The sequence below is a fragment of the Gymnogyps californianus genome, chromosome 8 (genome assembly GCF_018139145.2).
Source record: "Gymnogyps californianus isolate 813 chromosome 8, ASM1813914v2, whole genome shotgun sequence".
NCBI classification, from domain to species: domain Eukaryota; kingdom Metazoa; phylum Chordata; class Aves; order Accipitriformes; family Cathartidae; genus Gymnogyps; species Gymnogyps californianus.
This window is the reverse complement of record NC_059478.1, coordinates 16,767,950-16,792,242: the sequence shown is the minus strand read 5'-3', so window position 1 is coordinate 16,792,242 and position 24,293 is coordinate 16,767,950. Positions and strand designations below refer to the sequence as shown.

At 40.3% G+C, this 24,293-nt stretch overlaps 1 protein-coding gene across 1 annotated transcript in view; it reads left to right on the top strand.

Moving 5' to 3' along the window:
- The first annotated feature begins 1,701 nt into the window (after window positions 1-1,701).
- SLC44A3 (solute carrier family 44 member 3) overlaps window positions 1,702-24,293 on the top strand; it is a 41,340-nt gene continuing 18,748 nt past the window's right edge. The window contains exons 1-10 of the mRNA XM_050901279.1: window positions 1,702-1,752; window positions 2,069-2,176; window positions 4,704-4,846; window positions 5,441-5,577; window positions 6,976-7,069; window positions 8,581-8,750; window positions 9,317-9,406; window positions 10,081-10,205; window positions 11,796-11,982; window positions 20,066-20,231. Of these exons, the coding sequence (XP_050757236.1) occupies window positions 1,726-1,752; window positions 2,069-2,176; window positions 4,704-4,846; window positions 5,441-5,577; window positions 6,976-7,069; window positions 8,581-8,750; window positions 9,317-9,406; window positions 10,081-10,205; window positions 11,796-11,982; window positions 20,066-20,231 (1,247 nt within the window). The 5' untranslated portion in view covers window positions 1,702-1,725. The remainder of the gene's footprint in view (window positions 1,753-2,068; window positions 2,177-4,703; window positions 4,847-5,440; window positions 5,578-6,975; window positions 7,070-8,580; window positions 8,751-9,316; window positions 9,407-10,080; window positions 10,206-11,795; window positions 11,983-20,065; window positions 20,232-24,293) is intronic.

Genomic DNA, 24,293 nt, shown 5'->3' with positions numbered 1-24,293 from the left:
AACTCCCTACAAATTGATGAATAATGAGCATTAAAAGATACAGTGCTGATAAAGACAAGAACTGTGAGTTGGCTGGAAATTAAATGGTTTAATAAATCCTTTGTAAGACATAGAGGTTTTAGAAATCTTTCCTGTCATGTTTTCTCAGAACCACTTCGGGGGGGTGGGGGTGTGTGTGTAAATTTAAATCAGAATTGTACCGAGCTTTGTTAAATCAGTTAAAAAGTCAATTTCAGAAACATTGCATGTTAACTTTTTTGAAAAATGTATTTATTTCCAGTTAGCTTAGAAGGATTCTGAAATGCTCTGGGGCAGAGATTCATTCTTTTTTTTTAAATCCCAGTTTCTGATATTACCAATTTACTTCCATCTATGCTAGCTTGTCACCAAAGTTTCAGTCTGCATTTTCACTTGAGAACTGGAATAAGTTCTTTTTTCTAAGCAAAACCAGCTTAATGTACTGTCTCCTGTACAAGATGGACCAATTCTTAAACAGCTTTCCAAAATAGCTTCAATTTAATTAAATTTTATTGCAGTTGCAGATGTTGTATTACTTCTTAAAGAGGACATTTTTTCCGTTGACTGTCAGGCAGGGAATAAAACCATACTTTTAATATATTTTCAATTTGCAATATTAACTTTTCTCTAGATTATTGAGCTGAACTTAGCTAACAAACAAACAAAAAAGACAACAGGGACAGCACTGAGAAAACAGGTTATTAAAAGTGGCTAATAATTTCTGCATTCATTGGTCATTCAAGTTACAAGCACTGATCTAATTCAGTGTGGTTATTCCTGTGCATGCAAAATTCATATGGACATCGATGAGAGGTAATTATGGTCTAACATAACACGTCAGTGTAATGTAACTGTACAAACAACAAGCAAACAAACAAACAAACAAAACAAACAAAAAAAAGCTGAAAAGGATCTATGACTGACTGTGTATTGACAACGCGGCCAGAATAGCCAAACGGGTATCCGTATCAGTTGGCTTTACACAAGGAAACAGCCCACATTTTGTACTGGCAATCACAAATCTACAGTTATTGCCATAAATAAACTCATTAACGGTGAAAAATAAACCTCCCACTCTGGCCAGTGCCCATTTGTCAACCTGCGATGTGAACGAACTGCAGGCGTACCCCGTCCCTCTCTCTGGGCGCTGCCCCCAGCCCCGCGGGAAGGAGGGCCCCCGCCCGCCGAGCCCGGGCAGCGGAGGAGCGGCCAGCCGCGCTGCGGGACACAGCTGTCCCCGAGCGCTGCTTGCCCCAGCCAAAGCAACCCCTCCGACTACCCAGGGAAATTCCTTGTACGAACGTAGGGCAGCCGAGCTCGGCCCGCGCTTCCGCAGAGCGCTGCCGTCCCCTGGCCCGCCCGGCCGCCGCCGCTTCTCGGGGAGAGAAATGCCGTTTCCTCCCGCAAACGCCGCGGCCCAGCGGGACCGCGGCCCGCCCGCCGGGCGGCTCCGGGAGGAGCGGTCGGGACGGGGCTGGCAGTGCCCAGGCACAGCGGCAGGAGGAGCTGCCGGAGCTGCCGCCGCCCGGCCCGCGAGCTCCTCCCGGGCGGGCCCGGCCCCGCGGCGCGCACGCCGGGCGCTGCTGCCGTGCCCTAGCGAGCGCCGCCCCGCCACGGCCGCCGAGCCGGCTGCGCCCCAGGCCCGCCTGCCGCCCCCGCCCAGCCCGGCGGCGCGGCCCGGCCCGGCCCGGCCCGGCGGGCGGGAGCATGGAGCGGCGCGGGGGCCGGCAGCAGGTGGGCGCCGGGCCGGAGCGGTGCCCGGGGCAGCGGCGGGGAGAGAAAGTTGGGCCCGCGGCGGTGCGGGGGGCTGCGTGCGGCGGAGGCCAGGCCTGCCCGGGCGGTGCGGGGCTGCAGGCGGGTGCGGAGTGGGGTGGGGTGGCAGCGCACCTCGCTGTGGACGAGCTACGCAGCTGCTGCGGGCAGAGAGCTACCAGGTGTTTGGTATTTTAAGTGCAAGGTTATGCTCTTTCAGAAATCTCAGCCGTTTGAAACTTGATTTTAATTTCACAGGAAGTTTGGGTTTTTCTTTTCTTTCTTTGTTTCATTTTAGGGTTCTGGAGATAGTGTTTCTGAACTGAGGGAGTGGAGACCAGTCATTTACAGAAAGTGCACAGACACTCTCTGGTTGCTCCTCTTCTTTCTTTTCTGGGCTGGTTTGGTAAGCATGCTTTTTTCTGGAAGAAAAATCGGATCGAAAGTTAATGGGGTTCTGCACAGGGGTATACTAAATCTAAACTGCAATTATCATGGGCACAGGTGTTACGGTCCCAGGATTGCACTGGGACAGAACTGACCTTTGTGGTGGTACAGTGCTTTATTGCGGTGTCTGTTACACAGACTTTTAAGTTCTGCCCATATGCTTTAGATCCCATGTATACACAGGGCTGGGTTATTTAGAATTAGCTTTTTTGTTAATTAGTCCAGGCTCTGACTGGGCTTTTATTTCTACTTATCTCATTCATTGTAGTCTTGTTATCTTGCGACATGTCTGTCTGATGTTATATCAAGTCACTCTCTGTCCTGTGCTTAGAACAGCATGCAAGCTTTTGGGACCAGGCTTTGTCTTTCTTAAGTATGAATGTTTTTTTCATGGTATGTCTAAGGCTACTTAGGATTCTCGTGAATACGCTATTAATCAGTTTTCAATTCAATTCCTAATAACTTTTAATGGAAGCTAATGCAGAAGACTACATACACATTTTGAATACTGCATAAGGAGAAGCTGAGCTTTGTGAACAGGATAGGTTTTTTTACATGCTGTCGTATGCTTAGTGCGTTGATCAGTGGAGGGAATGCCAAAAATTAAACCTGTCAAATGGTGAGGATTTAGGATTTTTGTTTGTTTTCTCTCACTGTTTTTATTGCTTAGTTTATTGCATACATGTATTTGGGTTTTTTTGTTTGATCTTATTTTTAAGAGATTAAAAAAATTTTGGTGACACTGATTTTTTCACAGTGAAAAAATTTGAAACCACATTAATAACTCTGTGGAAATGCATATAACTGGCATGTATAGACACACCCCTCCAGCAGTCATACAGCCATCTATTACTTAACAATATTTACAGCTTGTATCCAGCATTCTGCACTTAAAAAGAAAATAATTCACATGTACACAGTATTTGCCATACGGATGGCAATGGACCTGTAACGTCCATCTTTAGAAGGAATGCCAGAATTTTTCTGAAAGCATATTTCAGGTTGAGTTACAATGTCAGCTCATTTCTCCTTTTTCTTCTGAGAACAATTTAATTATTAACAAATACTTGCTATGTAAATAAACTGGATCTGAAAATATTTTGTTATTGTAACAAATATCACATCCACAAGTAGTATGTCAGCTTTAACTGTGAAGTCTCTACAAAGATCTCCATATTGAGATGGCATTAACACGCAGTCAATTTAAAAAAAAAAAAATTAGTTAGTTAGACTGCAAACATATAAGTGAAAATGAGACTACACTGGGGACTAAGGAAGCACGTACTTACATGTTTGTGCATGAGGCTCAGTTTTTTCCCAGATCTCATCTTTAGTCACAAGCGTTAAAAGTAGAATAACAAATAAAGACTCTACACCTTAAGTAAGAAAGCAGTTGTGCTGGATCTGATATGTGCAGGCTGTCTCCAGCACAGCTGATATTCAACAACATCCATGCAAAGTAGTAGTGGTTAATGTGGGACTGAGAAGACTTGCTGCTGCCAGCAGTTGGCATGTAGCCATAGAGCTTAGTGTATTGTCCTTGGTGTGTGTGAAATGTGGTTTACACCCCATGGGACAGAGGAGACGATTGAATCACTGAGTTCTTCAGTAGCTGGAGTGCTGTAAATAAGCCTTTGGGTAAAAAGTACTGCTCAGGACTTCACCAGCTTCCCAGAAGAAGAAATGATGCTTCTTGGCACTTGGAAAGGTTCTTTTCAAGGTGCGTTTTGGCCCTCATGGGGTACATGAGCAGGATTTAAGCTGCATTCCTAGGCAAGGTGTCTTGTATTGACGGAGGATTGCTGCTACTTGGCCAACGGAGGTGCTTAGCTGCCCCTGGGGTCTACAGGGAGCTGATCTACTTGGGGCTTTGATCCGGCAGCAGAGCCTCTAAAAGATCAGTGCAGTGTCACCTAAGTCCACAGTGTGGCTCTCTCCTGGTTTTTCACATGTGTTAAAGAATGCATCTTCCTGAAATTTCAGGTAACCTGCATTTTAATTATACTTTATGTGTTTAAAATATACCTCTGATTAAATTAACTAGCAGCTGCAAGGGCTCAACATTTCAGCAGATATATTGCCCAGGTGTGTCCTGAAGGGCACCCTGAAAAACGAAAAGCAGTGAGCACGTGTGAAAAATTACCATTTGAGTGACCTTGCCTAGTGACACACATGAACTTCGGTAGAGGCAGTGTTTAGCGCCTTACTACCGCTTTACTGTTATTTTAATCAAGACCCCTATCTTTCTTCTCATGTGATACTCTGCTTAATTTATATACTTTCAACAACAGATGAAGGAAAGCTCTAAGGAGGCAATAGGGCTAAACTTGTCCGTATGACTTGCTCCAGCCTTGTGCAGGGGGGTGAATTTTAGATTTAACTGTTTGCATCCACAAGACAAAAATGCATGGGTTAAAAGGAGTATTTATTGAACAGGAAGGAAAAGCTATTGTAGCGTGATTTCACATTAAAAAATATTTTAACAGATGTTTATAACTGGCTATGCTGTGATGGCTGGTGCCGCAGAAAGACTTGTGCTTGGATATGACAGCTTCGGGAACATATGTGGTAGGAAGAACGCTCCTGTAAAAGGGGCACCCCTTTCTGGACAGGACATGAGTAATAAAAAGTAAGTACACGAGATAATGTCTAAATAAATCAAATGTTTGAGAACTTAATGAGATATACATCTTCTAGTTGTCAATCATATACATATGTGCAAATGTACATGCTTATATTGAAAGGCAAAAAAAGAAGTGTGACAATGGTGCAAAATGGTGAGTGAAACTAAAAAGTTAAGATAGAATTTGAAAATATGCTACGTTGTTATGCTTTATGCTGGCTTCTTCTTAAACAGGATCTCAAATAGGACTTCAGCCAAACCAGCAGTCATTCTATATGGCAAATCTTTGTACTTAAGGAAGTTGCATGTTGAAGGTCCCAGTCATTCTGTCGACTCCCGTGAACTAGTCCTTGTAGAATGGCACCCACCTTGGCAGCTTCTGATCCCATTTAAGAACATAAAATGAAGTGTAAAAATGTAGCATATTCTCAAATTGCTTCTTAACTTCTGACTTCAAACTCCATTTTTTTCCATTATATGTGGAAAAAGAGATTCATTTGCTTTGTAGTGCTTTAAAAAGATGGAAAGAAGGCTCAGAATTTAAACCTGTAAAAACCAGAAAGCTTGTTTTTTGAAAAGAGGATCTTTTTTTCTTTCTAGGTATGTGTTCTTTCTGAATTCATGCAGCCTGGAAATGCAAAGCCTCAAAATCAGTTCCCTTTCCTTGTGCGTGTCTAGTTGTCCACAAGAGCAACTCAACTCTTTGGAAGACCTCCAGAATTTTGCAAGGAATAATGGTGTGCAACAGGGAATATGAGTATCTTGGTGTATCTGTAGAACAGTTGAGCAGCTTTCACTTTGTTATTCTTGTTTGCTACGCTCGGGAGTCGTTTCTTACCATTAATTTCCTGAGCAGTCCATGGCAACAGAAAATAAAATGTCTTGTTTCTGCTTTATTTCAAAGCTATAGTTTCTAGAAATGTTACAGCTCTCTTCTGCAAGTTCAAAAGTTGTTGATTAATTCCTGCACAATGCTGAGATTATGCAGCAGAAAACTGGCTGCTGAGAATGAAGTAGCGTAGTTTGGTGGGGGTGCCAGTAGGTGAACAGAGCTCATATGCTATTTGAGAAACTTGTCCAATTGGTTCTTTTAAATTTAATTAAAACTATGGTTTTTGGACTCTGGAATTATTAATTCCAGAGATACACAAGTGGTTTTATCCCTTTAGACATCAGATCCCAAAGTTTGCTATTCCACCTAGATTTTTTTTTATTGTATTCTGCTGTTCAAGATGGATATGATGTCAGAAGTAGCTATTGTGCAAAAGAGGCAGCTCTAGTTCATTCATGTCCAATGTGTAAATAAAATAACCTGTAGCCTAAGCTTTATTCCATAGGGTATGCGTAAACTGCAGACCATATGAATATTAGTGGCTGTTTTTATTGGAGGTCAGAATTCCATTCTTTTTTCTTTTGTTGTTTTGTTTGGCAAGGATTGCTATTTAAATTGACATTTGTTTTAATTTCATTTTGGGGTAGTTTGCCATCATTTGGTACGTACAGAAAGCTGTAAACACCTGTGATATGATATAAGTATTTTCAGTGTAACTGAATATAATTGCATGAAGTTCCATCTACACGCTAAAACTGCTTGCATGTTTATCTCGAGGGAGAGGGCAGTATTGCGTTTTGAATGGCTTGAATGTATCCAATCTTTCTTTCCCAGAAGCATTAGATAATGGAGCAGAGTATGATTAGCAGCGTACCTGGTAATATTTAGCCTAGAGCCCAGAAAATGTTAAGTTTCTGGACAGATATATATTCTGTTCTAAATCATGAGGGGCCTAGTTCTATTGTAGCTTCTGTCATTTTAGGTTTTTCTCTTCTCTTGTCTTAATAAGTAAGAGTTTAGAGCTGAAGTATTGCACTGTGGAAAAAATAGTGTGCCTGCCCTCCAGGAAGATCAGTAAATGGTAGTTATAGTTAAGTCTAGAAGGCAAAAGATTCCACAGAGGTTGCTTTAGATTTACCCAATTAATTCATTTGTTATTTACATTCCCACTGGAATATCAGGGATTAATATGGCCTGCTAAGGGATCAAAGCAGAAGTGTAAAGAAAACTTAATTGATAATGTGTTTTTCTCTAAAACTTTAACTAATATTAAGTTACCTTTTTTTTTCTCTCCCCTTCTTAGGTTCTTGTCTTTGCGTTTACAACCTGAACATTTCCAGTTACACACTAAATCCAAAGGCAGCTGAGCTGTGTCCCACACTGCCAGTTCCACCAAGGTAAGAATTACTGGGTACTTTACAACACCCTTGAGTCCAAACAGCTTCTTGAGGATTATTACTTCCTTACGTTTTGTATTTGACTTGATGCTTTACAGTCGGAGTGGTTTCGCTTTGTTTATTTATTTTTGTACATGTATCCTTATGAGTTCTCATGTGTGCCTGTGAACATGCCAGTGTCCTGTCCCACAGAATGAACAAGGACTGCATTCCCTCCATTCCTCTACCCTTTAGAGATTTTTCCTCTCCAAATCAGGAGAAAAGCACTCCATATGAGGAGCGACTTATCTCCTGCACAGACTTTTGCTCTCTCCCTCAATGACAAGGAAGAGGAGCTGTGGTCTTGGGCCTTGCTTATTATCCTGAACCCAGAAATTTCCATCAGAATAATTTCATAGCCAGCTGGCTTGAAGCACAGGTCTGTGGATGGAACTGTCTTTAACGTTTGGCATTTGTGAGTCAAAATCCTTAAACCTATGATTTTAAATTCCACTGTGTCGTGAAAATACAGCAAGGAATTGGAATCTCCATGTTTGCAGAGCTAAGTCATCTGCTCTGAACAAGAGAAAATAGATGAAAAAAGCAAACAGAAGAGAGCAGGAGACGCATAAAAACATTACATATAGTGGATCAAAGGAGAGCATGTAAATTGATGAAAAAAATATGGCATGTTTTACTTATTTCTTTGACTTTTTAGGCTTTTTTCTGTTTGGTGAGGAACTCAGCAAAGTTATTAATCTTGCACAGTAATATTTCATAGTAGAAGCAAAGCTAGTCAGAGAAATTTTTAACTGTTGATGAACAAACCTCTCCTTTTTAGGTATGAATATGTCTTTGACTGTTGTAGTGCAGCATTGCCAAAGTGGGACAATAAATATATTCAAGAAGCTTGGCTGGGAGTGCCAAAAAATTTCGCACGTAAATATTTGGTGGTGTTAATTGTACCTTACAAACATTATTTTGATGTGGCTTTTAGAATGCTTAAATATCATTAAAACAATGCGAAGTGTTTGTGGTCTAGAATTATCTACAACAACGTAGCTTACAGCTATGTTAGCATGAGTTTAGGTTTTAGATAAACACATGGGAGCAAAGCAGGTGAAGCCAGACTAGAATGGGAATAGGAGCTACATGCTGCTGATGATTGAGATAGTAGTTAATTTTTCCCCCCAGTTTGATCTTGAATGGATGTTCTGGTACAGTGATACAGGCATGATGCTGCTAGGAGTTTATTTTGCAGATGAAACATAAAACTACCATTTGTAACAGACCACTCCCATGCCCAGTGCCCTGTTGTGTCAGGCTCCATGTGCAAGGTCTCCTCCTGGGCAGGGAGGATGCCTGCCAGCTTACAGATCAGACTGGCCAGCTGTGGCTGCAAAACTGTGTTGAGGATGCCGGTAGGATATTGCAGAGGGCTTGAAAGAGAATGGTGGAATGGATCTCTGTGGATTTGAAACTGTTTGTCCAGTAATTAATACTTTTTACCATCTTTGTTTTTAACCTTCCAGTAAATCTTTTCCATTATTTAATCGATGTGTTCCACAAAATCCTGAATGCTATTCCAAATATGCATCTGTCTTAATAAGTATGGTTAATGAAATGGATGTTTTTCACCGAATTCTGAGTGGAATATTGGCAGGAAGAGATACTGTGATAGGACTGAGTATCCTTGCACTAGGTAAGGTTATAAATAAAAAGTGAATAATGATATTCAATTAAAATGCAAGGTTTCAAACGTTTCTATTAACTTTATATTTTTAATTTAAAAGTGATCTTTTTCATATTTTTCTGGGCAGAGTTGTTTTTAAGAAAGAGTGATTGTGTTTTATCAGGAGGCATTTAATAGACGGATGAAATACAGCTTTATGAAATATCAGATTCTGTGTTCCTTGGTATGATCATATACCTCATTTCAGGGGACTGTAAGAAACTGTTGATGAAAAAAAAAATGGCATCAGCATGAACATTTTAACTTAAATCTTATACAAAATATTATTGAAAAGCTAATAATTCCCCAGGTGAAATATTTCAGTTATAAGTTCATTATTAGTAAGTTACAGTTAACTATGTGTTTTAAATGTTAAAAAGGTTGCCAGCTTTACTAAATGCTGTTGTTTTTGAGACCACTGTTTAAAAATAAAAGCCCAAATTCTGCAAGAACATTAAATTTATATTTAAAGTAAATAAGAGTTAAGATAAATGGGTTGTAACACTCATAATAAACTTACTTTGTATATTTTTCAGCCTTCTCTTTTATACTGGTTTTAGCCTTCAGATTCATTCGGACACTTCTGGTCCATACTTTGATTGCACTGGTTGTATTCGGGTTGTTATGTAAGTATATTTACCTTTTAGCATATGCTTAGTTAGATGGATCATTTCACTGAACTGAAGGAGAGGCAGCTGAACAAACAGCTATCCTTTTTCTCCATGGCCATCCTCAGTAACCTTAAGCTTACCACAGCCATTTCCAAGCTGAGCCCTGCTTGCCTTTTGTTGCCAAGGTCTGGCTGTGCTGTTCCAGCTGCTGAGTGTTGGGATGATGATGATTTTTGTTTTTTTATAGATGCCTGGAAACAGCAGCTCTTTTGGCAGATGAATGCGGTTATGAAAATGCTACTGTTCCAAAGAAAGTTTAGTGAAGTTTTACATTGTCTGCTTTAGAAAGGGAGAGCTACAGGAACGTGTCCAGCTAAAGCTTGTCATTCCATGAAAGTTAGCTTTGTCTCTCCTCAATGAAATTACATGCCTGAGCTTCCGAATAACTGCAAGAAAACCAAACGTTCTACTGCGGTTTTACCTCAGACTAACAGACCATTACGTGAATTTGCTCTGTGATCATTGATACTGTGCCTCTCTGCTACGCGACAGTATTCCTGAGCTGAGCTTGGGTTAGGCGGAAGGGCGAGAGACTCACGAGGGAGGCCAGGCAGACGTGAGCCTGCCAACAGCAGTGTGCTGCAGCCTGGGGAGCACTGCCTGCCTTCACGCTGCTCTTGTTTGCTCAGTTGTCTCAGGTGTTCTCTGGTGGCTCTATTATGACTACAGGAACGATCCCGTCACTGAACTGGAAACAGAAAAGGAAAATGTAAAATTTCTACTTGGATATGCTATCTTCTCAACAATAGTTACTGTAAGTAGCATTTACCCTAAGCAATGGCAAAGGCTGTAACTTGAAAACTTGAACTATGGTGGTTCTGCAACAGTAAAAATAATTCCTCATTCCTTTCAAATTTGAAAATGAGAATCAATTATAAGATCTGCTTACACTCCTTTAAATAGTTTTATATCTTCATTGTGAAATTTGTTTGTCAGCACAGGGCTCTGCCACGCTTCAAACCTGTACCAACAGTGTTAGCATTGCTGGTGTAGAAATGCAAGAATTGTGTTCCATCGCCATTCTTCTCTGCATCAGCTAACTGGAGAATCATGCTGAGTGAACAGAGGGGCACTGGCTCGGTATGAACGTGAGATCTGTGGATTCAGCCTACGCTGTCAGTGGGAGAAAGGAGTGGCAGCCCTGTTAGACAATGAAAGGGGTAGTGAAGCACAGGCAGCAGTATCTAGGCCTCAAGTTATGGGGTTAAATTCTGCTTTTCTCTCATTGACCTTGTTTTCCAACAGAAAATCTGAGTCTGGCTTGCAACTTTTAAAGTGATTTTTTCACTCTGATGTTGCAATGTTAAAGGAGTCATTGCTCAATGTGAGCGTACAGACAATTTGTACTTTGAGACATTTGTCAAAATGATTGTTCTTCTGTTTTCTTAAAGCAGAGTAGGATCCATAGACTGGAATTCACCAGATATGACCAGTCTGACAGTTTACAGTGACAAATATAAATGTGTCACAGATCAGATTTTTTTCATATCCTCTGTAAGTTATGACCTTTTTACTTCTGTTGATACTAAAGGGGTAAGAAAAGGTTCCTTTGTATGCATGTGTATTCCAGTACAACTGACTGTCGTTTGCAGAACTGTGGGAACATCCACTGCTGCAGGTTACGCTTCTCTTCAGAGCTGGTGGCTTCTTTCTAGAGCAGGCAAGAAAACTAGGGAAGCAACTGCCACTGGTTGCATTTATTATTTTATAGATTCCAACCTCTCTCTTAATTGCTGTTCATAGTTCCTTGTCATATACAAAGAACTGAGGACATTGTGGGGTTTTTGACTCGGGGTTTTGTTGTTGTTGGGTTTTTTTACTTTGGGAAAAAATAATTTATTTAAATGAGGTTTCATTTTATGTCTGCTTTGCTTCCATACATACACAGCTCTCAAATTAGTTTGGTTGTGCTACTGTCCTTTCTGCAGAAAAGGACTGATCCTCCTACCATTGTGAACAGTGACAAGCTGACCTGAGTAGGAAGAAAGTTTAAATGTTCATGACATACAGGATACGTGAAAGCAATGTGTAGCGTGTAATGTACATTTGTGTTTGCTGTAAAGCAAAACAGACTGTTTCCATTAGGTGAATTACAGTTTTACGAATCCTATTTTGTTTTAAAAAAACAGTAGTAATGATTTCAGAAAACCAGATTTTAATCCACAGACTCTTTGAGAGTATAGGCAGTGTCTCAGAAAGTTTTTCCAGTGCACAGTAAGTTTGTGTAAAATGCCTTGCTGTCATGTCTTCGTGAAATCTGTACCCCCTGATCCCACATTTGACAACACTGATACTTTTCTAAGGAAAAAAACTCAACAATTTTTCTTTTTATTTCCTGTAACAGGTTGTTCTGCTTTCCCTTATACTTGTAGTAAGAAAGAGGCTTCAGTTCACTGTACAGCTCTTTCGAATTGTTGGTAAAATCATTGGCAGAATTCCTTTCCTCCTGTTCCAACCACTCTGGACCTTCCTGATTCTCATTGTGTTCTGGGTATTTTGGGTTGCTGTACTACTTAGCTTAGGAACTGCAGGTAAGTATACGCTTTCCATGTTTTTGGATGAATGCTATCTGTTTCCTAAGTTCACTTGTTAAATATGGGACCTCCTGGTGTTAGTGTACAAAATGTGGGCTAGCATTGTTACACAGCTGTGTTACTCTCTCCTTTTTTTTGTTTCTTTTTTCCCCCACTTGTTGGAGTCTTCAACATTGCCATAGTTCTGTAAGTCATAGCTCTACGGAAGAGAGATTTTTGCTCCTATATGTAGACGTTAGTTTTGTTCTTTCTCAATTATTTAATTTATGATTAGATTGTGGTAGATACAGAATATGTTTGATGTATTTAAACGAAGAAAGTAACAGGAGGGAGGAGACAGCTTTTAGTGCAGTTTTGAAATGAGAATGTTAATCTCCTCTGATGATAAACAATGTCCAATTGTCATGGAGGCAGAATGTTGTTTCTGAGCAGTAGTTCAGTGACAACTGCTATCATTATTTAGGCTGGTACAACAGTATTTGGATTAATCCAGAGGCTCTTGCAGTTGTAGGGGAGGTGCTCTGTAGAAATAGTCGATCACAATGAAAGATCTGCAAGAACAGATTTTGAGTATGGAAGTGGTATTACTGAGGGACATACCACTGTAAGATCTGTCACTGATTGAACCGGGGTAATTTGGATGCTGTCCCTTGGCCCAGCATTGCGCCATCGAAGGGGAGGGGAGGTTGTTCTTCCATGCAACATCACCCAAAGAAGGGAAGCTAAATTCTGTGTAGCTCTGGGGATAACTCCTCATGCAGACATCAGCCTTTGTGCATAGGAAGCATTATGATTTAGGGGTTGGGGTGGGGTTTTTTTTTTTAATTTTAAATTTCTAGGGCCACTGCTAGGAGTCAGTTGTTGCCCTTTGGATTGGAGCTGTTGCAGAATTGATGTGGATAGAGGCAGTTGTTTGTCATTCCCACATTTATTTATGGATTTTCTCTTTTCTGAAATTTGGCAGTGGTTTCTGTGTGGAAAACCAAACACAGCCTAACTTTTCAAATGCTTATGTGTTACCATTTTATCTTGTGTTTCCACCACCACTTGAGACAGTGACTGCAGTAACTCCTCTGTACAGGTTTGCAGATCCCTGCTAGGCCATAAAAGCCTCCAGCCTTTCTGTAGCTGAGCCCATTTGGTAAAACTGGCGGTATTCCCCACCTCCATGGGTCACTCGTCTTCCATCACAACTGCTTTCATCTCAGTCTCACCCTGTTAATTCTAGCTCTGTACAAGACCCACTTCACTTGTAACATGAGTCCGTCTGTGTGAGTCCATGCTGGCATTGCAAATCACTCACCCATTGCTTAGGCTAGACTAAGATCTGTTTCCCTCCAGCTTTCGTTGGAGAGTCGTGCAGGTTTGCAAGGGTCTCTCTGTTTCTGTTGCCTTTCCCCCAGTAACTCATGTCTGTCAGAAATGGCTGCTTGAAGCACTTGTCTGGCTGATAACCTGCTTCTCCTGCAAAAGGGTCAGACCTAGCAAGGCCAAGTGTCCAACCTGCAGTCTCTTTGTGAGTTGTTCCTGGCTGACTAAATAGTCAAGCAGATTCACTTTGCTTTAGGTGTCATGGATATTCCTTCTCCACACTCCTGGGTTGGATTTTCCCTTTACAGAGGCAGCATTACATGCTAGACACAGCTTTGTGTGGTTGTTAGCTTTTCTGCAAAATCTTCATCCCATTTATGCACGTATCAGCCAGGCTGCAGTAATTTTCACGCTGGCCTTGTGGGGTACCTTATCACTGGTTCAGACCAGTCCTTTATAGAAAGGAGCATCTCCTGAGCTATCAACCAACTGTTCATTTCATGCACCTGCTTGGATCAGATGCAATTTAACATAAACATTAACTATAGTAAATCTAGTAGCAGGTAAATAAAATGAATTATAACATACATATTTGCTAAATATATAATTAACAATAACTATTAGACAACATATTACATCCTTGATGTTAAGCTGAGCTGGCCCATTACCCACAGGAAAATTCACTGGTACTCTTAATATGCACACATAAGGATGTGAAGCTTGCCCTTGTTAAATCTAAATTTAGAAAATGCCAGCTGAGTCTGTTGTATTCAAAAGCTTTTGGAAATGCAGCAATCATTAGAACAGTAGAAATATTTTAGCTCATATGACAGAAGCAGCTTGATGATAAGTGCAGGATGGGGAACTATTCAGGTATTTCCTGGATGCTTTTACAGACTTTGCAGGAAAGTAGTGACTTGCACATTATATCTGAAAGCAAATTCCACATGTATTCAGAGGGAAATAAAACCCAATGAAAACTGCCTTTGAGAGGCTTTTTATGCTTTTTCCATGTTGTGCCATTTTCCTTCATTGGTTATACTCTGTGTTTCCTGCTAGACATTTCCATTCAACTTTTTTTTTTTTTTTTCCCTCCACCTGCTTGGAGAGTAGGATTCAAACAGTTTATGACTGGCTGTTACATTCATAGTGCAGCACATGTCTTCTTACTCAAAGGTATTTTATTTTTTGTCTTCTCCCTAGCATACCAGGAATGCTGATGTTTCCAGCGAGTGATACAAACAGTACAGTACAGAAGGCAGCATAATCTTGCTGCACAGTAGAGTGATGTTAAAGTTTCTAGGATGCTCTCAGTTTTGAAAGAATTGACTTTTTGCAGATTCAGCAAAAGAAGGGAAGGTCATTTCCAGGCACTTAACTGTCAATATATTGCTCGTATGAGGAATCTAGTAAAACATATTTTTTGAGAGAGATCTTCTGCCGGGATATTTTTAGTGTAGATGTCAATCCTTGTAAGATTTTTCTGTTAACAGTTAGCATGTTAGAAGAGAATGTGCATTTGGTAAATAATCCAAACCAATTCTAAGTTACGGCCTAAGCATGAACGCAGGTAGAAAAATGCCACTCTACGTATTAGATATTTTTCTGGTTAAAACTCGATTCTATTAATTTTATCATTTGTATTTGTAATTATTCTTTTGGTTAAGCTGTCTATGTTAAATGGTGGCTGTTGTTGCCCAACAGGTGTAAACTGAGTTCTTAGCAAAGTCCAGGGGCTGAGGTGTTTATGTAAATAACATGTAAATGACCTGCAGCAGCGTCAGCGCCCGCTAGGTGCCAATAAAGTAGCGTGAGAAAGTTTCTTCTGAATCCGCTCCGTTGTTTACAGCTGCTCTGATTACAGCGTAACTCCTCCTGAGAGGAGTTCAAAGACAACAAAGGCAATTTTAGCTTTTTAATCATCTGGGGAGGTAGTGAAGGATTGTTTTATCCAGCTCTCAGGTTGAGGAGATTTGTCAAGGTGACACAGGAGGTCGGTGTCAGCAAGAAGTACGATAGTTGTTTGGATTTCCAGTCCCATACTCTGCCTCAGATTTGTTTTGTAGTTCAAAACTTGGACAAATGAACAGTAGACTAGATTTGGTGTTGAGAATATTCCTTTAGATTGTATTTCAAATTTTCACCCCAAATATGAGTCCTCTGAAATGCTGCCTGTTAAAGCAGCTCACAGTAAGGTAGCTTGTTGGGGGTTGTTTTGCTGTTCTAGGATGACTAGTACTTACACATCCTGTAAAAATAAATACATATAGTACTGTATGGTTAATAATGCATTGGCAGAACAGCTTTGTATTTTCTACTAGTTTTCTACCGTCGCCCTGTAAATGAAAGACATTTCGTTTGATTTTGAGTTTTGGGGACTTTTTGCAACAGCTGAGAGTACCTTTCTGAAGATCTCCCAAGATATGCTCTCTTTGAGCAATTTGTTTTCTCCTTTGACAAATAGTTGCCTATCCAGGATTCAGTTTGTAAAATACAGGTGGTGGTTTTCTTTGTTTTGACCCTATGACTTTTTATTCTCACAAATATATTTTCTGGGGCTATGCAGACTATATTTTAAATGCAAATATACCAAGAAAGCTGAAAACATGAAATGTTTACAAAGACACTAGTCGTTTGTCTAATACAGAGAGGTGGGCAAGTGAAATTTGCTTGCTGCTGTGCTGCACCTGTTCTTAACATTTTCCTTGAATCTTCACTAGTTATATAATATTTATAGTGTCTCCGCATCTTACAGCTTTGGAGCGCTTGATCCTCGCTTCAGCTGTGGTGCAACCACACAGGCACCTTATTTACATCGCCTCCAAATGTTAGTGTTACTCTGAGAAAAGACTAACTTCTTGGGAGCTATAGAAAACTATAGCCCACACTTGGAAAGGTACTTAACGCACATGACTAACTTGAAACACACGGATAATCATATTAAAATCAGTGGGACTGCTTATGCATTTTAAGGTAGGCACCTGCTTAAGTACCTTGGCAATTCAGAATCTGTAAGAGCAGCAGAGACTGAGTGAATTCCAGGCCTAGAAAACTAGGAGAAATGCCAAGACTCCACGAGACTTAATACAGCACACACAGTGGCACCAGTTAGAACCATTAGCTGGCTAGGAATGGAATTCAGCTGTGCTTTGGAAAAGCTGATATGTCTTAGGGTTATTGAGTCTTATTGTTTGCTAATTCGTGCGGCATTTCACTGCAGAACTGAAGTGGCCATGTGGCACAGCAAAGCACGTCTTTCAACTTTCCAGCATGCAGGAGCTGTGAAGTCCACATGGCATAAATACTACGCATGTAATGTAGGATGAGAAGGCGATGTGAGATTTTTGTGTAGTGAAGGTGCATCCTACAGGCAAGTCAGCAATAAAACTGCCACATAAAGCTGTGCAGTAGCAAAACCAGCAATAAAAATGTATTTCCTGCAGGATCCTTCCAATTGGTCCCTTCCAATTACAGTCAGCTAGCTTAGCTGTAAATACCACTACATGGAAAAAAGCTAAATAAATAACACAGTAAATTCTGTTGCAGGAAGCATGAAGACTCAGTGTATGATGCCAGAACTCACTTAGCAGTGGGAAGGGCATATCATATTTTCATGTTAACAGGAACTGATAAACGGGCTCTCAGTATTTTCTGGTCAATGGTTCTTTGTTTCTGATAAGGAAATTGCTGGACTAGACTTCCCAGGAATTTTCGTCCCTTACAACAGCCTACTGCTCCAGGCATCAGCAAAACCTTGCAGTAGCAGTTGCCGAGTAAGAGCATGCGACGTAAGTGTGAAAGTACCAAAATGTAGTTAATGATACTGCATGTGCACACTGACTTTCGTATCATTGCATTGCTGTGCTGACTGACGTAACGGCACAGCGCTGGGCTGCAGAGTCAGATGGAGAAACTCTTCTGAATTCTGCTGTAAACACTTCTGCCTGTTTGCATTGTTAACAGCACTTCTTTTGAAGTATTTGCAGCAGATCAACATTTGTACTGATAGAGGTTTTCAGATTTGGTGATTCAGCTGTAGGGACTTCAGTTCTTTACTGACTTCTTAATGTTATCACTAAGAGTGTATGGTACACCAGAAAGATTCATTATTATGTAGTTGGAGAAAAATATTCTGTTAAAAAATTAAACCATATTTCAAGGCTTTGTTAAGAAAGTTTAGCTTGTGTGAAAAGATAGATCACAGTGGAGTGATGAGGAACATGGCATATACTTTTCTCAACAGGGTATCTAGGATAGCTTTAAAGTTTATCTGTGCTACTAAGACTGACGTGAAAAATAGCATTGCATGTAATTCTGTTGACAAAATTATGCATGCACACTAGGCCCAGAAGACAGGGAATCAGTCAGACACAGATGTTTACACTGGTAAACAGATTTCTGTGAAGTAACAAAAACAGTTTACCATACCTAGATAGCAAAGTGATCAATGGTGAACTCACAGGTGGATGTCCCTGATTTCTGTGCAGCAGAGCACAGCACTGTGCACATGCACATGTGTAAGGTTGGCCAGGAAAGACAAAGCCATTGCTGTTGTTACTGCAGGTGGTTATTTCAGTAGGCTGGAAAAAACAAACAGAATTAGTTTACCATATATACATTTGTCTGTCTTCATGACAAAACTACAGAAGCAAAGCCTGAAATGTGCCTTTTTTGGAAAAGAAATGTTCAGGTGGATTGTATGGTGGAAAATGAGTGTAATTCTGCTACCAAATGGCATAATGTCTTTGCATAAAAATGGGGAGGTAGGAGACCTTCTTGTATGTCATTGACCTATCATTTGCATAAGTTCCCTCAGTAAGGGCTATAGGCTATGGTTAATGAGCATATTTGGCTAGTTGTGTGTGCTGCAGGAAAACAGCAGTCTAGAGCCTCTGGAAGAAGTAAGGGAGATGAAAAAGCCCTTGAATTCAGAATGGTGTAGCGCATAGCTTATTTTAATGTACCAAAGTAAATGAATCTCTCCTCAAAAATTCCCCTTTAAAAAAAAAAAAAAGGCGCTTTTGCATCTAAACTTAAAACCAGGGAGGCACAGGATGGGGAGGAATGGCTGAGAGTCTGTGAGAAGAGATGTGAGTAGTAGCTTTTTCACACCATCAAGTATCATGCATTTCACAGGCTTAAAATACATTTGAATATAATGGAAACAACAATACTTCTGTGAGTGACCAACCATACAGCACTGCAAAGAGCTTGCCTGTTTAGCTAAAATTGATAACCTTTCAGAAAATAAAATATCTAGAAAATATGTCTGTTTATGCACCCATGTAGCATTTTTTGATCCTTTCAAAGCACTTTAAAGTAATTTCACAGTGCTACTATGGGGTAGATGAATATTTTTCATAATTTACAGACAAATGGACCTTGGTTCTGAAGACTTATAAAGCTTGTCTAAACCTGATAGTATTGCTGAAAATAAATCTTTATTGTTTCTACTTTTAGCTATTCTTGAGTATGAACTCTGTAGCTATAGAAAAAAAGCACAGAAATAAGTGAACCATTTCACAGACAGCTTTGTATCTGTGGTAGTTTTGAACTTGAGGGTGGTGTGCTGTCCTGTGGAGAACATAGAATTATTTAGGTTGGAAAAGACCTTGAAGATCATCAAGTCCAACTGTAAACCTAACACTGTCACGTCCACCAAATGAATACATGAAGTATTAAAGCTTAAGTTATAATGCTGTTCTAGCAGTAATAGACAATTCTATATCTCACTGTTATTTCTTTCATGGAGTTAGAATAAGAAACTACTCACCTCCAAGGGTCGTTTTATTCTGTGAACATGTTTATTGTTAAGGTTAATAGACTTAAGGCTTGGTAAACTAAAAAAAATAGCAGGTTATGGACCTAGAGACCTTTCACTAGGAAAAAATGTCCCGATGCCATTATCCTCTGACTAGACTTCAGAGTCAAGTGGCTTAAATAGGATTGCATAGAGAAAGGTCTGATTGCTAAGTTATCTGATTTACCCCCACCTTTTGTGAAAAGCCATATATTGAATATGGAATAAATTCTTTGTTATTAACAGAAGTGGAGGCAATTTTTTTTAGCTTGAAGAAATGAATTTGTCAATCTCCCTGAATACGGTAGTAACATTGGAGCATATACTACCATACAGATGTCTGCCTTTTTTTTTTTTTTTTTTTTTGTGTGGCCGCCTTTATGTGCCTGTATTTTGCACAAAGATTGCTAAGTATAGAGAACAGAAAACTAGTTGCTATGGTTCTAATTAGTAATAGTAATTAAAATAATAATTTTGTTTTGTTGCAGTGGTACGTTATGCATCCTTAATATTTTTCTGCAGTCTTTCTCTTCTACTTCTTATAGAAAAGATCTAAAGCATTTCATAACTGACTATGAGTTTATTTCAAATTTGAATGAAGAAAATTAAGATTTCATTTACTTCTGAACCATTTGATTACTCAAATCTTGAGTAATGTTTTCTCGGAAATCTTTACTAATTCGTAGCTGTCCTCTTGACTTTATTGGCAGCTGTGTCTCAATCCCAATTTAAACCCAAACTTTTGCTTTTTGTAAGATCTTATTTCTCAAAATTCTATTTGAATTACAAAATTTTGGTGTTCTGACTTTGTTAGAATGGATAGAATTAAATAGCACTTGAATTTATTTTTTTTTATAATTTTATTGAAGAGAAGTTAAGAAAAAGGGTACAGAAACACTTATATGTACTCCGCCCCCCGCTCCTTGTCTGGTGTATTATAATAATACAGTGGTGTAATCCCAACTCCAGGTACTGCACAGGCTACTTCAGGAGGACAAGTAGAATACAGAGCTCTGTCTGGAATTTGCTACATGGCATGGTATCATTTCGTTGGCCTTATCTGGACTAGTGAATTCATCCTTGCCTGTCAGCAAATGACGATTGCTGGGGCAGTGGTTACTTGTTACTTCAACAGGTGAGTGCAGAATCGCCCCCATATAGTTTTGGGGATTTTCCAGCATTTACTTTCAATCTTTTTCTAGGCAAAATAGTCCCAAGTAGACTGCAATTTATGTCAATATATCTTGGAATCCAATTTAATATAATGCTGCTGGTTGCAAGATCTTGAGTAAGATTTTACAATGTGTATGATATTAATGTGACTCACCCCTACCGCTGAAGTTACCAGGCCAAACTGAGCCTTGATACAAGCCAGTAGAGCTCAGGTGACTCTGGTGAAATTGCCATTTGGAAGGCACAGGCTGCATTTGACCTTTTTCCAGGAGACTGCATTAGGTCCAAATGGAGATGCAATATATAGCTCCTCGGTAATTTCATGTATTCGTAGGCAGTTTGACTTCTTCCTAAGTGTTCATCCTTGCTCTGGGTTTCCATTTGTTCTGACTGCATAAATGCCTAGTCTGCTACTCTTTTTTTCATTCTGTGCAGATATTTTCAGTTAACTGTAAACACTTTAACACCACTGTTAAGAATTTAGAAATGTGTAAACAAACTTCCTTGAATTTTGTATTGCCCTGAAATGTAAATGTGAAGGAAATGAGGAAAAATCTCTACTTTTCATGAATTATACTGTTTTTTAGACTTGCAATATTGTAAAATGAAATTAAATTGGTTTCATGCACTGAAGTGGTGCTATCCTGTCATTGCGGGGGAAGATTTAAATCTCACAATACATTGTTGAGTTTTTTGACAGTGAAGAGAGAAGTATCCTGAAAGCGTTTTTCCTCATAAGTATTTTATGAGCGCTCTCACTCTCATGAGCTCTTCCTCTATGCCCAGTGATGAGATTTTCTGATCTGTGAAAAACGCTGGCATTTTAAGGCATTTCTTCATTTTGTATTAGAGGAATACGGTGATAATCTCAATTTGTTGGAAAACTAGCCCTTGAGGAAGGTGATGTGAGAGTGAGTCGGGGAGCCTGGCAGGAGAGGGCCTGGGGACCCTGGAGCACTGGCTGCAGCCGCCCGGGACCGTTGGGCTCGGGCGGCTGGGAAGGGAGGCTTTGGGCTTCTCCAAAACCTAGGTAGCAGATTTCTGTTGATGGTCTCTAGAATGTATGCCTGGATGTTTCAGTTGCCGACAGAAAGGTCTCCTGCTGAAAGGTTTCCAAATCGTCTGTTCCCCTCCACCCAGCAGAGACAGCAGCACAGGCCCTGCTTGCAGGAGCAACTCAGGATTTCCCGCTGCAGCCAACAGCGGCTCTGCTCCGGCCAAAGCAGCAAAGCTAGAAGACCTGGTAACAGCCAGTGCCCACCATTGTTTTTTCATCCCATCCAACAAGCCAAGGAAGGGCAGTGTTTAACACGTGTATCAGGAGCCTGTCTCTGCTAGGATTCTCTATGCAGCCAACAGCCATGCCACTGAACTGGTACTAGTAAAAGAGCAGACAAAACCTAAAATGCTACTTTTTAAAAGGTTGAGATCTGTAGAGTGACACAGTCTCATACTACTATTTTACATGCCATGATAGGACCTGAAAAGGGAGGAACTCGCGTTTCTTTTGTCATCTCCTTTTTCCTATTGAAGCTCTAAACACAAGTAACTAGCATGACTGTGGTTCTGTGGGTAATGGGCTGCTCTTTTCTTCTAAGCAAATTTATGCACCTCAAGCTTTAGCAATTGATTCAGCTTTAGCAGCTGAATGCTGAGGCACTAAAGGTTCATTTAAATTGGCTTGCTTGAGAAAGCACAGGAAAGAAAAGCAGTTTCGCTGACTTACTGGGTTGTGTGCTGCAGTGCATTTTGATACAATACACCATCTAAATCCCCGAGGCAAAGACACTGTCCATATCTTCTTCACACAGAGCAGGGAAGCACCTGTAAAAACTGCTGTGATGACATTTACTGCTCTGTTAGGGTCTTCCGCTTTCCAGCTATTTTTTACTGCTGCAGGAACTGGCCACAGAGTACAGAAGGTTCCTGCACCCAATTGTATTGAAATAATTTTGTACATCTACTGTCGAGCCCTCCTCTTGCTTGCCAGGTGACAGGTACTGTGTTGAGAGAGTTGTGCTTGGAAAGGGAAATGCAATTTTTCTGCGATGGTGCTCCCTCTTCCTGGCCTTCAGGCTGTCAGCACAGATCTGCAGAGACGCAGAGCAGTGCAGGAATGGGGAGAGGATGGTTAGCTGCAAGAGCAGTCGCACCATCAAGGGCAAGGGTTATCTCAAGCTGTTCCAGCAATTCTGAGCTTGTCTGCTGTGTGTTTTTAATGTATTCCCTGGGGCAGCATCATAAAGGCATGTCACAAGAGTTTGTTTATGATACCTCATAGAGAGGATTTCTTCTTTGCTTGTGTGCTCCGAGGAAATGGCACAGCCTTTCCCTGTGGAAATCTCCTTCCACAGCACACGCAGCAATGTGCTGCATGGCCAACAGCCACAGTGGAGTTGCAAATGGGGAGGGCAGGGGGTCATTTTAGCTGGATTAGCTTTACAGGTGACATATTTTTGACCTGTAATACCGCCACTGAAAATGGATTTTGCCTTCTTTTATTTCAGATGAAACATGAATACGTGAAAGATTTTATTAATTTAATAAAATAAATAGAACTTTTTTGCTTAATAATTAGTTTTTATGACTTGTGAAAAGGGCTCAGTCTTTTAAAAAACCTTCTTTGTTACTATTGCTGTTTTACATGAGGGTTTATTTTCATCTTGGTGTGCTTAGGTGTTATGTGCGTATTTACCTTTTCGGTGAGATGAGACTTTTCCCCTCTCTGGGGTTAAAGGACGGTGGTATGGTAACTTGACCCATGTCACAGGCATCACTGTCCTGTCCATGTTTGAGCTTATTCAGTAACTCCAATGCATGTATGTCACTGCACAGTGTTGAAATTAAGGAAGTATATAAGCATTTGCAGGATTGGGGTTTTCCACCTGACTCTAAGGTGTTCAACACCACAAATTCTGATAGATTCAGTGAGAGGTGAAATACATACATCTCCCAGTAAGTCAAAAATCCAGGTTTATGAATTTGCACCGAAGTCATTGAGAGATGAACTAGGACCAAATTTTTAAAGGATTCCTCTTCCCTTTTCAAATACATCTGCAATATTTATGAGCATCCTTTGCCCTACTTACATACTTAACCTAACCCATGTAAAAGAGCCATCAGCATGTATGTAGCATCACCTGTCCCTTGTGGTTTTGAGGGCCGGTAAAAGGGCAGCTGGAAGTACAGTCTGTGTGTTCTCTGTTAGACTGATAATGTCTCTGTTATTACAAATCTTGTAATTTATTGTATTTGTTTAAAAACTGAGATTCATATTTACCTGAGGAATATATGATTCATTCCTTAACACTTGTAAAGTATTTTACACTACATCTCTTTTTAGGCAGTCTTTGAAACAGATGAGGCAGGATTGAGGAAAACTACAAGCACAGCTCTGAAAAGAAGGACAGGTTTTTAAAGAAATGGTTTTTTTTTTCCCCTTTCAAATGTCTACGTCTTTTGGGTGTGTCAAGACTACATTTTTTCTTCACACAAAAAACGTGTTTTTAAAATGAAAGCTGAGATGCATGTGTGATCATTTGATTCAAGGAACTCAGTATTAAGAAAGATATCGAGTGTCACAGCTCAGAAGAAAATAAAGACAATTGGCAGCACTGAAGGAAGAAAATTATTAAAAGATGATGTGGTGTTGAGTACAGGTTCACAGGATTTTGGAATAGTAGTGTTCTGTGTAAATCATACAATGCTGTGGTAACATAAAATAGGAATACCAAAGAGGAAAAGCAAGCTGTGGCCCTACTCGGTCTTGTAACCAGTTCTGTCAGGCAGATTCCTGTTTTTCCCTGATACCTTGTGTGCATGCAGTGGCATCTACATGCACAGAATTCACTGCATGATATGAACTGCCTACAAAACTTTATGCATGTGGCTGACTGCATGCTTGTGCTAAAGTCATTTCAGGATTGCAGCCATATAATGTACAAAGCTGGGTGAAACGTCATCCTTAAGGGTAACTGGATGTAGGTGGATGACTGAGCCAACCTTGAGCTTGTTTAGAATCACT